The sequence below is a fragment of the Nanorana parkeri genome, unplaced genomic scaffold (assembly GCF_000935625.1).
Source record: "Nanorana parkeri isolate BGI_ZX_2015 unplaced genomic scaffold, ASM93562v1 scaffold104, whole genome shotgun sequence".
NCBI classification, from domain to species: Eukaryota; Metazoa; Chordata; class Amphibia; order Anura; family Dicroglossidae; genus Nanorana; species Nanorana parkeri.
The window spans coordinates 433,842-446,010 of record NW_017306372.1 but is presented as its reverse complement, the minus strand read 5'-3'; the positions used below and the strand labels follow the sequence as shown (position 1 = coordinate 446,010).

The 12,169-nt window shown below is 39.8% G+C and overlaps 1 protein-coding gene across 1 annotated transcript in view; it reads right to left on the bottom strand.

The window, feature by feature from the left end:
• The window catches only part of TTC29 (tetratricopeptide repeat domain 29), a 178,052-nt gene that overhangs the window by 36,857 nt on the left and 129,026 nt on the right, over positions 1-12,169 (bottom strand). Inside the window, exons 8-9 of the mRNA XM_018552971.1 lie at positions 10,934-11,057; positions 3,455-3,686 (exon numbers count right to left, since the gene is read on the bottom strand). Of these exons, the coding sequence (XP_018408473.1) occupies positions 3,455-3,686; positions 10,934-11,057 (356 nt within the window). The remainder of the gene's footprint in view (positions 1-3,454; positions 3,687-10,933; positions 11,058-12,169) is intronic.

Sequence of the window (12,169 nt, the reverse complement as noted above, 5' to 3'; positions counted from 1 at the left end):
AGGTAAATTTACAAAAGATTGTATGCTCTAAAACTGGCCATGAGGAAAATGGCCAGATCACCAATGCAGCAATTTTTTTAAAGTTTGTTCATCTCTGGTATTCATTTTGTTATAGACTGTGAGCCCTCACGAGCAGGGCCCTTCTTACCATCTTGTCTTGAATTGTATTGTAATTGTAATGTCTTACTTAGATTGTAAAGCGATGCGCAAACTGTTGGCGCTATATAAATCCTGTATAATAATAATAATAGATTAAAATTTAAAAAATGAAGGTTTTAATTACTTTTATGTCCTTGAGACAAGATGATATGTCACTATCACCCTCAGTATGCCAGTCAGTGAAACTATAGTACCAAAGTGATTATAACTTGGTTATGTGATTTAAGGCACCAGTTACAAGAGTTCATGAGGAATGGCTGGTGTTCTATATCACCATGAGATTTGTAAGGCTCTTATTTATTTGTTCTATTAAAAAGCCACAGCACTAGCACTTGTAACCATTATGCATCCATGCAAGGTTATAATTGAGTAATTACAAATTCTATTTTTTCAGGAAAATAGGCAACATGAAAAACTACTTTTCAATTTAGAAAACAGAACTGTCTAATAAAAAGTATGCCATATATTCCATGTATGTGATTAATATGTCACTGAGACATTATTTATTAATTTAGTGAAGACACAGAATTTATATCGGCTGTATTTTAAGTACAGTCTTATTTAGGAAGATATAGTGCTGCAATGTATTGCATGCCTTGTCAAGTCCAGACAGGATCTTACCTTCCCTTTCCTTTCACTAGAAAGACAAATGCTGTCTATAAATTGAAAAGTTGGCTGCGGCTAGTAAGAAGCAGGTAGATCATCAACTAACTAGAAAAATGTATAACATAGAGCGTAATGTACAAATGTGCCATTTAGACATATTAAATAGGTTGGGTCAACCTTTGTTCATAATATGACAATTCATTTGCAATTTCAAATGTTTGCTTAAGTTCTATACACATTATATTTAGTCCTTTATCTTTTGAATCAAAAGTATTAACTACCCCCCAATCCAAAGCCACAGTGATATAAAATAGAGAAAGCTTATTTTGCATACTTAATGAAAAAACTCAAATCCACTTTGGAAGCGTCATGTTGCCTTATTAAAGATGGCTGAAAAACTGGTAAGACATGCTGTTTTGGGGTAAAACGTCCTTCAGCTTTCATTAGCTAATCATTTATAAGCTTCTAAATTTCACAGTCACAGCAAAAAGATGGAAAAAATAAATGCATCTTTTGATTCAGCCTGAGCAGTCAACTGGTGCCACCGTCTCACATTTTACCCTTGACTGAAAACTGGAGTAGTGGAAAAAGACATGTTCCTGAAAAAGGAGTCTTTATTGGATTATAGGTAATTATTGTACTAGTCCCATAACTTCTTTTAGGCAGTAGGTTGGTACTGTTTTGACTTTAGATCTCTTTTAACTTCCGTGACTCTCAGTACAATGCCCATGTAATTCTATACGGCCATCTCCTGAAACAGTGGACACTTAGGAGATGGTCCCAAAGAAGCGTATAGTGATTGACTGTTCAGGTCAATGGAAAAAAGATTTTGGCAGGGGGATCTGAAGGTTGCTGCAGGGATGAGAGGTTCCCTTAACTGGGTGAGGAATGGATGTAGGGCCAAAGGATAACTGTACTTTTGGTGAAACTCCTGGCAGTGTTCCGAAATAATTGTAAGGAAGGCAGCAGTGAAGCAGAGTCCTTACAGAGGCTAAGGACAGGAGAAAATCCATGATACAAACATGATTCATAACCTGGATGTTAAGAATTGTAGATTTAGTAATGAGGAGCCACATAACACACACTGCATTGGCCAGAAAAAAATTGCCATCTGGTGACATTTTCCCATATATCTTCTATACAGTACCAAATGTTTTTCTTCAGCCAGAGTACTGATCCCCATTAAAGTGAACCATTACCCATACCTTTACAAACAACAACAAACACATGGTTAGAAATGTTTAGTAATGACAATCTACAAACACATTTCTTGATAATTGCCGGCTTTGTACTCTTTGCATACCTTATTTCTCTTTTCTTTTCAAGTCTTCTGACTGTGGCCATGTTAACTAAGGGCAGATTACCAGCTCTCCTTTCACTTTCTGAATGTCTTGCATATGTGACTAGACATGTGACTAGGACATGTGACCCTGCTCATCATCTCAGGGAAGGAAATGCCTTTCCCTGAGATCTCGTGATGAGATGAGATTATTTTCCCAGCAGTGCTCTGTTGGGGACAGGCAATCCCAGTGTGCATTGCATTGGCAAATTGAAGTTATTCGCACCTTTCAAAGCAGGAAGTGAATGCTCTGTAAGTGTAGGTATTTCCCAATCATTTCAAGCATTTTACACCTGACATGTCTATGTAATCATCATACATAGAGGGATGCATTGGTAGAATTTGATTTTTGAGTGTAAAGGTCCGCTTTAGGGCCAACCAGTGCAGTTTCATCTTTACAGGTAGGTGGTACTATGCTGCCTTTTCCTGTATATGTGGACTAAATGTAAAAAAAAAAAAGTATAAACTAAAGTTTGTAGCGTTCCATGCTCTTCCAAAATAGCATTTTCTGGGCAACCAGCACAGAGATAATTCACAGGAAAGTGTCTTTGAAAACAAGACTCTGCTACGTGAGCTACTTTCCCGCATTTGTCACGTGTGCGGCACCCATTGAAATTAATGGGCAACGTGTGGAAAACGTAGGACAAGAACAGACACGAACATGCGCAAATGCAATGTGCATTCCTGGTACACCTAAGTGTAAATGGGGACTTACTGGCACAAAGAGATCTTTGACCTGACAATACAGACTCTTTAACACATATTATGCGATCTGAACATATTCTATAAATGAAGCTCCATATATTTCTTTACTATCATTATTGGTAACCTGCCATATCTAAGCCAGCAAATGTATTTTAGCACCAGTCATCAAATGTATATGAATAACATAAATTGTACTAATAGAGTATATAATTGGGACCATTACTTCCAGTTCCCACAGAATATTTTTTTTTAGCCATAATTGCAGTTTTTATTTTGCTGCCAACAACCAATAAGATGAGGAATACATTCTCTACTATCTATGGAAGTAAATGCAAATCAGCTTAGCTGGTTAAAGGTCATTCGTTATTAACTCGTACCATGTGTTTTTTTACACTAGAAGAAGGAGCTGTCATTATGGTTACCGCTGACCTCACAATCTACTGACAAAAGGAAGCCGGCACCGTAATGATTTCCATTACATTATATTGCACTTGGAAGTGTGTAATAGATTTAATTCAGTGTGAAACTGCAATGAAAGCAGGTTCATCAGCTAGAGCAAACATTCTAGACAAACATTTGCGGCTACAGTAAATCACTTAACCATTGCATGTATATAACTGCTGTGTGTTTCATAACTAGCCTTACCAGCGTTAGCAGGGTCACTGAACATGTCACTTCTGTTCTTTTTCCATGCCAGCAGGTACTCCATGCTGACATAATCTGCAGCCTCTGTATGTCTGCTCACAGCCAGCATCATCCTGTGTGCCTTTGCAATGCCGAAATGAACCTGGGCCTCGTCTGTCAGCTGTATTTCTCCGAAACTGACTGCTGCCTCATAGGCTTGAGAAAAATAGTGGCAAGCTTTTTCATAGTTCCCCTGACAAGGAAGCCAAAAAAAGTTAATGATCAATTACTTAATACTTACTGATGATTTATACGGTGGCTTTGAACCACAGAAGTTCTTCCTACAATTTGCACTTTTTGATATCTTAACAAAACTTCCATATTGATTTGATGATTAATTTGCAAAAATTATGTATTCAGGAGTAAATTTTCTGTATGTTGTTACTTAATAAGGTGGATACATTGATCTTAGAATGAGATATATTTTTCATGTTGAATGCATTTTGTAATGCGTAAATGCAACACTTACTTGTATTTATTACCACTTACAGAGATCACAGTAGGGTCAGCATCTACCTTCTGGACTGAGATGCTCATTGATGAAAAAGTATAATGTAAATCCTAGTACCAGTACAGTTCTTGACTGTGTTCACAAATGTCTGATTATTCAGATCATTTCCCTGCTGCATTATCTCACCTTTTACTACAAAGCTACATTGTTACAGTCTGATCGGTGGGAGAGAGGAGACTGAGGAACTGCTTACTCCTGCCTGCAGCAGCTTAATGGTATTTTCTAAGCTCCCTATGCTGTCAGTAAGTATTGATGTAGGTCTGTTCCAGGCAGACCATTGTTTACTATGGGTTGGCCTAAAACAGACCCCTCCTCCTTTTTCTTCAGCTAAGAGTATGTATACACCTATACCCGTTTGTCCTGGCCACATAGAGCTAAAAGGATATAAACAATGTACCAAAGCACAGGGCAAAGCACTCTAGCTTTAAAAGAAAGGTAACCATTTTTGCCTATTGCATGGCTGTCATTTTTTTTCAGACATCAGTTATTCTGTAAGAAGCATGTTCTTAGTTACTTATAGCTTCTCCAATTCTCAGCTGAACCTCTTAATTAAAAAGTAACAACCCCATACTTTAGGGGACACTTATCCTAAAAGACACTTTAGGATAGAGAAGACATGCATTACGCGCTCCAAAAATGGGTGTGGCTAAATTGCGATGAATATTGGGTGTGGTTAAAGGAGCGGGGTTAAACAGAGTATATGCCTACATACTGTATATACTGTACACAGTCTGCTGTCCTTATACCCACAAAATACTCCGTAATTACTGTGCTATAATTGAGCATCTCACAGACCTAAAGGATCACAGAGAGAGCTAACACTTAGCTTAGCAGCCAGCAACAGATGAGACAATTAACACTTTAGTGAAAGTGTAACTTGCAACATAGCGCAGGGGTTAGGACAGTGTAACGTACAACATGGCTATACAGCGAATGCAGTGCAGGGACCTGTACTATATAATGTACAACACAGTGTATATAGTACAGGGGTGAGTACTGTGTAACATGCAACATAGCGTATACAGTTTAGAGGTCAAAACTATCAAACGCACTGTACAACATAGTGTATACAGTGCAGGGGTCAGAACTATGTAATGTACTGTACAACATAGCAGATACAGCTCAGGATCAGAATAGACTTGGACTTTGCTCTTCCCCCAAGGAGGTACTGTCCCGCCCCCTACCATAAACACGCAAAAAGCGATGGGGTGCTGGGAAACAACATATCTGGTCAAAAGGGTATAAGTAGGAACTGGAAGGTAGTCAGGCAGGGTGGTAGAGGAGGAAATTGTGTTTGTGTGTACAAACTGACTGTCAAATACCAGTGCAAGGTGCTGGAATGAGCCATCCAGCACCCAGCATTGGCACCAGGACATCTTCTGGATACGTGGGACCCTGGGAATTGTTTTCACATTTCAGGACAGTTGAGGGGTATGAACAACCCCGGTTATTGCAAGCCACAGGTTATAAGCCACCACTTGTTGTAACTGAGGCTACCTCTCAATACTAACATTTTTCCTCTATTTTGATGGACTAGCAGCTCAAGCAGAGTCAGTTTGAATCTGTGTTGGGCAATCTCTCACACATCTGAAATAAACAATTATTGCAAGTAATAAGTTACTTTTATTGCAGTACAACATGTCATAGTGTGCAGCAGACAAGTTTTGCTTTTGTGCTGCTGATAACAATAACACTGGTCTCCATCCTTTATCTCCTAGCAGATCTGACTAGCTAACGACACATACATTACAAAGCAGTAGCTTTCTGCGTTTGTATTATTGGAAATCACATAGTACAGTATAGGCTGTAACTCCCCTTGAAAGCTCTGGTAACATAACAAGTGATAAGGACACCAAGGGAACTAAAGCTGTCAGTAGTTATATGCATGAAATAGGAAGCACAAAGGAAGTTCAATGACAAGACTGGGCCTTTGTGCTTTTTTTTTCTTCTTTTTTTTTGCTGTCCAGTGAGGTTATAGTAAAAAACTTAATATAACTGAATGTTGGTGACAGTCACAGCATCCTTACAAAAATCATGTAATGGTTTGAACTCTGCAACATGCCTTATTACATAAATGAGTGTGTTAAACAGGATAAAGCAAACAGCAGAGGTAAACCATTATTATCATTTAAATCATATTTCAATGGATGCTGAAGCTGTCCTTCCTTCTGGAGGGTGGCTACTTTTGTTTTCCATGGTCCCTGTGCATTGTAAAGTAGCCACCGCTCCTAGAATGGACTACAATCTCAATACAAATTAATAAACTAACCTTGAGTTTGTAGTCCATCATGGAAGCAAGCTTGGAGCGGTGGCTACTTTACAACACACACAGAGACCATGGGGAACAAAAGTAGCCACCCTCCAGAAGGAAGTACAATGTCAGCATGAATTCTGAGATGATTTGAGGATGTACAGCTGAGTGTTACACAAATAAGCTACATTTGTGTTAATAGTTAGGGTACTTGAATGTATTTTTAAGATTTAACCTTTTCTGTGCCAACGACATAAGGCATACAGCGGAACACAACAGTTTCCAGCTGGCCACATCAGTATGCCTTACGTTGCTGGCTTTCACCCAACTACTACAAGCTCATGGTTGCTTTAGCGACCATGAACTTATAGCAGAAGGTTCCCCCTGATGATCCCCTGTAAATAAATAGCTGTCATCAGTGGCTGACAAGACGCGGATGACAGCTATTTAACATAAATCCGCCCCCCCTGCTGTCACCACCTGCTGCAAGTTCTGCCGCTCTGCACCACTCTCCTCCCCCTTGGGAGCCGGCTGCATGCTCCGATCTGTGTCCCCTCCGATCCTAGCTGCTCCCCCTTGCCTGTATCGGCAGCAGGGATTGGAGGGGACACAGACTGCTAAAGCCGGGGGGGGAGGGGATTAGGGGGAAGTGTAGGAGAGAGCTCTGACAGTCAGGATGCTGAGCGGGGAGTAGGGAGCTGTTATCAGGATGGAGATCGGGGTGCTCCAGGACAAAGCTTCAGGATGCCAGGTGGAAGATCTGCAAATATGTGGAATATTTGTAAATAACTGAACAAATAGTAAGTTATGCCCCCAATTATGAATGAACAGAAAGTGTTTACATCACTTCCTGTTCATTCATGAGTGGGGACATAGCAAGCTCGCTATGTTCTCAGTTTAAAAATAAACATGAGTACTCAGTACAGAGGCTCCTTGTCGATTAATAACTGGGAAGAGTACTATGCCTCCTCAGTTTGCTTTTATCAATTTAATTGTGTATTATTGGTTTAATATTGATTTGATAAACATTTGTGCAATTATCGCAGGACCTACAAAATTAGTTGCACCATCTTTTTATTCTACCGCTCATGTGCTTTCAGGAGATGTATGGTTTGTATATATAAATAAAAGGTGAAAAATGGCAAAAATGGTCTGGCCAGCTGTGGTCAAAAGTGGAATGCAGGGCTTGCCAGTGAAAGGGTTAACTCCTGAGTTTAGTGTCACAAAAAAATGACAATCAACCTAAAATATAAAACAAAATTGAAAATGCTTTAAAAGTACAAGAGATAATGACACACACACACACACAGCCACCCACCCCAACATTTTGAAAGGATTAGCCATGTAAATTAATTTTCTGCACAACTGGTGACAGTAGAGTACTGTAGAGGTGTGTGGTTATTTTGTTCTGACCTCATTAAAAAGCACTGACGTACATGTAGCACATAGGATATTTATTTTTGCACTCTAGAGACATAAGAGAAATGCAGAATATTTCATAGTATAATGTATTATACACAGAAACATTTGATTATGCCCTTTTCCGCTGTATTTATTTTAGTTTTATGCTTTTTAAAATTTTTATTTATGCATTTTTATGCTGTTTATCTGTTAGCATGGACTGGAATATGATGAACAAATTCCAGAATGACTAATTACACTATTACAGCTCTTGGATATCTCGATGTATCTTTAATAGCAGGTGAGATGCAGGGAGTTTTAAAGGTCTGTCAAACTCAGTCTGTCTGCAGGGTGCTGCTCATATATACTGAATCTATAATAATCTAGACATTCCAGCCATGACTAACTTAATGAGATTTTCCTTTTTATCTTTTTGTATCAAAGGCTTTTTTTCCCCAATGGTCATCTTAATGGACTTGAGAACAGCAAGAATTGGTGAAATAGCTTAGCTCTTTTAAAGACCCATATCACACACCATATGTCACAAACTTTAGCTGCTTCTGCTTTCACTTGGGTTTTAAACATCACAGGTCCGCCCCCATACTGTGTCAAAAGTCAGTCTGGGATCATGATCCTGAAATCTTCCATGGCTGGAAACAGTAGCAAGCAGGATGCCATGAGCACGGGCTAATCTTGCCATAATCATAACTGGCAATTAGCACACTCTAACCAGCTGTCAAGCAGCAGACCGCAAAGAGTGACTCTTCCATTTAAACCAACAGGAAAGCAGTGTGTGCACTTTTTTCAAAGCTGTTCTTTCCTACAGGGAATTAAATGACACAAAGAAGTCACCAACATTACCACTTCTACAGCACAAATGGCAGGCAGTTGCACACACCGCTCTACCCTCAGCCAGTAGATAACTTGCAAAATACACATACAAGCTGCAGTTGTCAAAAAGCACGCAATGTCAGTTGTGCCTGCTATATATAACAGACACATTAAAAAACTAACTAGGGTAAAAAATACTCTAAAATCTCTTTTTTTGCAGTCACTGTTTGGGTTCTATCTGTGTCCCTACTGCCATAAAGATGGTCAGCTTTTCTGTGTTAAAGTCTGCATTTATATCTCTAGGTGTCTCAGTTCCTCATACAACATTCATTATCTCTAAATGATCTTCATACTTTCCTAACAACACCCAACTCAATACAAATGCATGATATGTTACATAAATACATGGTAATTATTGATCAATTATTGAACTGTGATTTATTCAAATCCCTGCCTACCAATTTGTTAAATCTGACTAAATGCTTAGGGTACAGAATTTCAGTACCACAGTGTCTTTAAAAAGCTGGAACCGACCAGGTCCCTATATGTCTTATCAAGCACTATATTTCAAATCTGTTAAAGGAGAACTATGGGGTTAGGGCTTTTCCCCATAGTTCTCTTAAGGGTAACGGGAGGACACATACTAGCGTTCTCCCGTTACCCTAAACTCAGTATACCGCGAGCTACGGCTCGCGGTATACTGAGACGCCGCAGCTGAAACGGATCCAGACAATTATGTCTGGATCCACCCAGCTGCGTGAGTGACAGCTGGCTCTGCCTATCTAGAGGCAGAGCCAGCTGTACCCGCCCCCTCTCCCGTCCGTTCCGCCAGTCAGCGCTGGAGGATTGGAGCAGGGAGGGGGGAATCCAATCCCTCCCCTGTCACGGCTCTCTGCCGTGACAGGATCGAGTAGTGAGCGAACGCCAGTATGTGTTCGCTCACTTCCCGATCTACTGAGCCGACCTGTGACAGTCTCATTGTCACAGGTCGGCTAGAACTATGAGGATGAGTGAAAAGCACTCACCTCATAGTTCTCCTTTAAGTCTTAATATGCTCACAATTAGAAATAAGGAAAGAATTTTCATATGGTTTGAAGCCTGGAAAATAAAATCTTGTTGGATTGGCAAATCTGCAGTTGAATAAAACATACAGGAAGCATGCCATAAAACAATATTTTTGTTAGATAGGATAAAGTAGAGTGGGCAAAGACTTTGTAGACATACAAAACAACAAAATAAGGTAAGCAATTACATGGGTGAAAGTGGTATCTTAAAGCCAAACTCCGGACAGATGTAAAATACACATATTAACACAGCTCTTCTTCAATGCACTGCACAGTGGAGCTCATACTGGGAGAAGGTGAATCAGCACAAGTAGTCATTCAGTTGTTTGTTTCTCATGTACTAACAGAGATGTGCTGCTTCTTCTTTTCACTGTCCATTAACAGAATGGGAGAGTGACAAGACCTGTAAGTGTAACTAAAGTGCAGCAGGGAAAAATAAAGTATCCTGCCCTGCCACACAAGGCTGTGTTAAAGGGAAGAGCTTTGTAAATCTCAGTGCTGGATGGATGGAAATACAAATCCTTTGGCAGGTAAAACAACTCTTATTAATGTGTTTAATCTGTGTTAGAGTTGGAGTTTGGCTTTAATAATCCTGTCTTTATTCCTCAAAACTTGTGTAAGCTTGTGTTACCACATATTTATTAAAGGGTTCAGTAAGAATTGGACACATCTACAAATAGGATAGAAAATACTTGTTGCAGAATAACTGGTTTAGGAAAAAAAATTGTAGCATTCCTTAATATAGATAACATCTTCAAATGGAATCCCACCTTATATGCTAAACAACATGTATACTAACAAAGCCCCAGGATAAGAAGAGAAATTCAAAATCCCCCCTCCCTGCTAGGGCTAGGAAAACGGGTAAAGGAAATAGACAGATTGGTGGTTTGCTATACTGATTCACAAGATCCGCACTGACCAAGCTTAGCTCATATTTTAAAAAAGTTCAGTAGCCCATAGGAAAAGGTTGTTATTACTATGTGAGCGCGGTGGAATGTGAGATCGCAGTCGGAGAGAAGTGACATTTCAGGACCGATCAGCTGTTCCAGGGCAGATCAGTTCTCCTGCACATGTGATTTGCAATGCCGATCTGCCCTGCAACAGCTGGGAAAGCTTCACCTATTGGCCCGCGCCCCCCCCCCCCCCCATATTGGGAGGGGGGCCCAAGATAAAATCTTGCACCAGGGCCCTTTGGTTATTAGGTCCGCCACTGGTTGTTATAGAATTTAAACCAGCAGGAGTATGTAGAAAAGATGCAGAAATGATTGTAATATATGTAGTAGACTTTTTGTTTTTTACAAAGCTAGAGTTTCACTTTAAATATCACAAAACCGTAAAGTAATTATTCACAGTGATCCACCATTGAAAGAATCAATACTTACTCTTGCATTGAAAATGTCTCCAAGGCAAATACACGTCTCTACAAAGCTTTGACATAAATTGCTACTTTTGGCGACTTCTATAAAGTTTTCCAGGTATTTGATGCTTTCCACAATTTTTCCTTGGCTGGAAAAAAAATGACTCCAATTATATTTGCATTATAATGGTCTTGCATTCTGAAAAAACAGGATTCCAAAGAATAGATTACAGATTTCAGTTATCAGCTTTCAGAACATGTTGGACTAAAGGGAGGGCATTTACATTTCTGTCACAGAGCTGGGTAACCTGTGGCAACCAGCTGCTTTATAGCTAAAATGTTTACCCTTGCCTGGCCAGCATTGCCTACCTATGCCCCAACCTATGTATATGAACCATCTACTGCTCAGTTGCACAATGTCCCTGTCACTGCTGTCTGTCGCCACTTTTGATGTCCACCTGCACAATTCCCCTGCTGCCTGTATGGCTGGACAGTGTATGGTACATATGTATAAGAAGTGCTGAGAGGCAGCAGTGATGGGGACATTGTGCTGTTGAGCAGTGGCTATGACATATCTAGCAAACATTGTGACAGACAGAAGAGACAAATATATATTGCTGCTAAGCAGTGGATAGCAGTGCTTGGCAGATGCCCTCAACGAGTTTCAGTGACACTGTATTCTGATATCACATATTTTACATGTGTAACATCTTTCTGCCTTGAGGAAGGGACCCTGCGCGGCCCCGAAACGTCGGTTTATTTGGATGTCTGTGACGTTTTCTGTCCAATAAAAGGGACATATTTATCTTTACTACTGAGTGCTGGTGATTTTCGGACTTTCCTGTGTTTGCACGGCGCCATCCGTGGTAATTCATCACTGCGAGCACCACTTTTTTTTTCTTATCTGGCCGGGACTGCTGTGGGGAGTCTCTCCATCGACTTATAACTAATTTTTCTCACTTTTACTTTTAGTGTGTGGCATAATACAGCATCAGCAGTGCCCCAGTTCAAGTCATTATAACTTTAAAAAATTGCTTTTTTAGGTAGTTATGGCTGTGATACCTAATTTTTCATCCAGCGTTAATAAGCCTGAGTTGATCTATATATCTAAATCTATAGTAGATTGTAAACAAAAACAGCTAATGCCCTCACAAAACCACGTCAAGTCCACAAAAACACTTCAAAACCACAACACTGCATTCTCAGAACCCCCCCCCAATATAGTACAGACTTGATGAACACTATGTAAGAAGCTTTAATT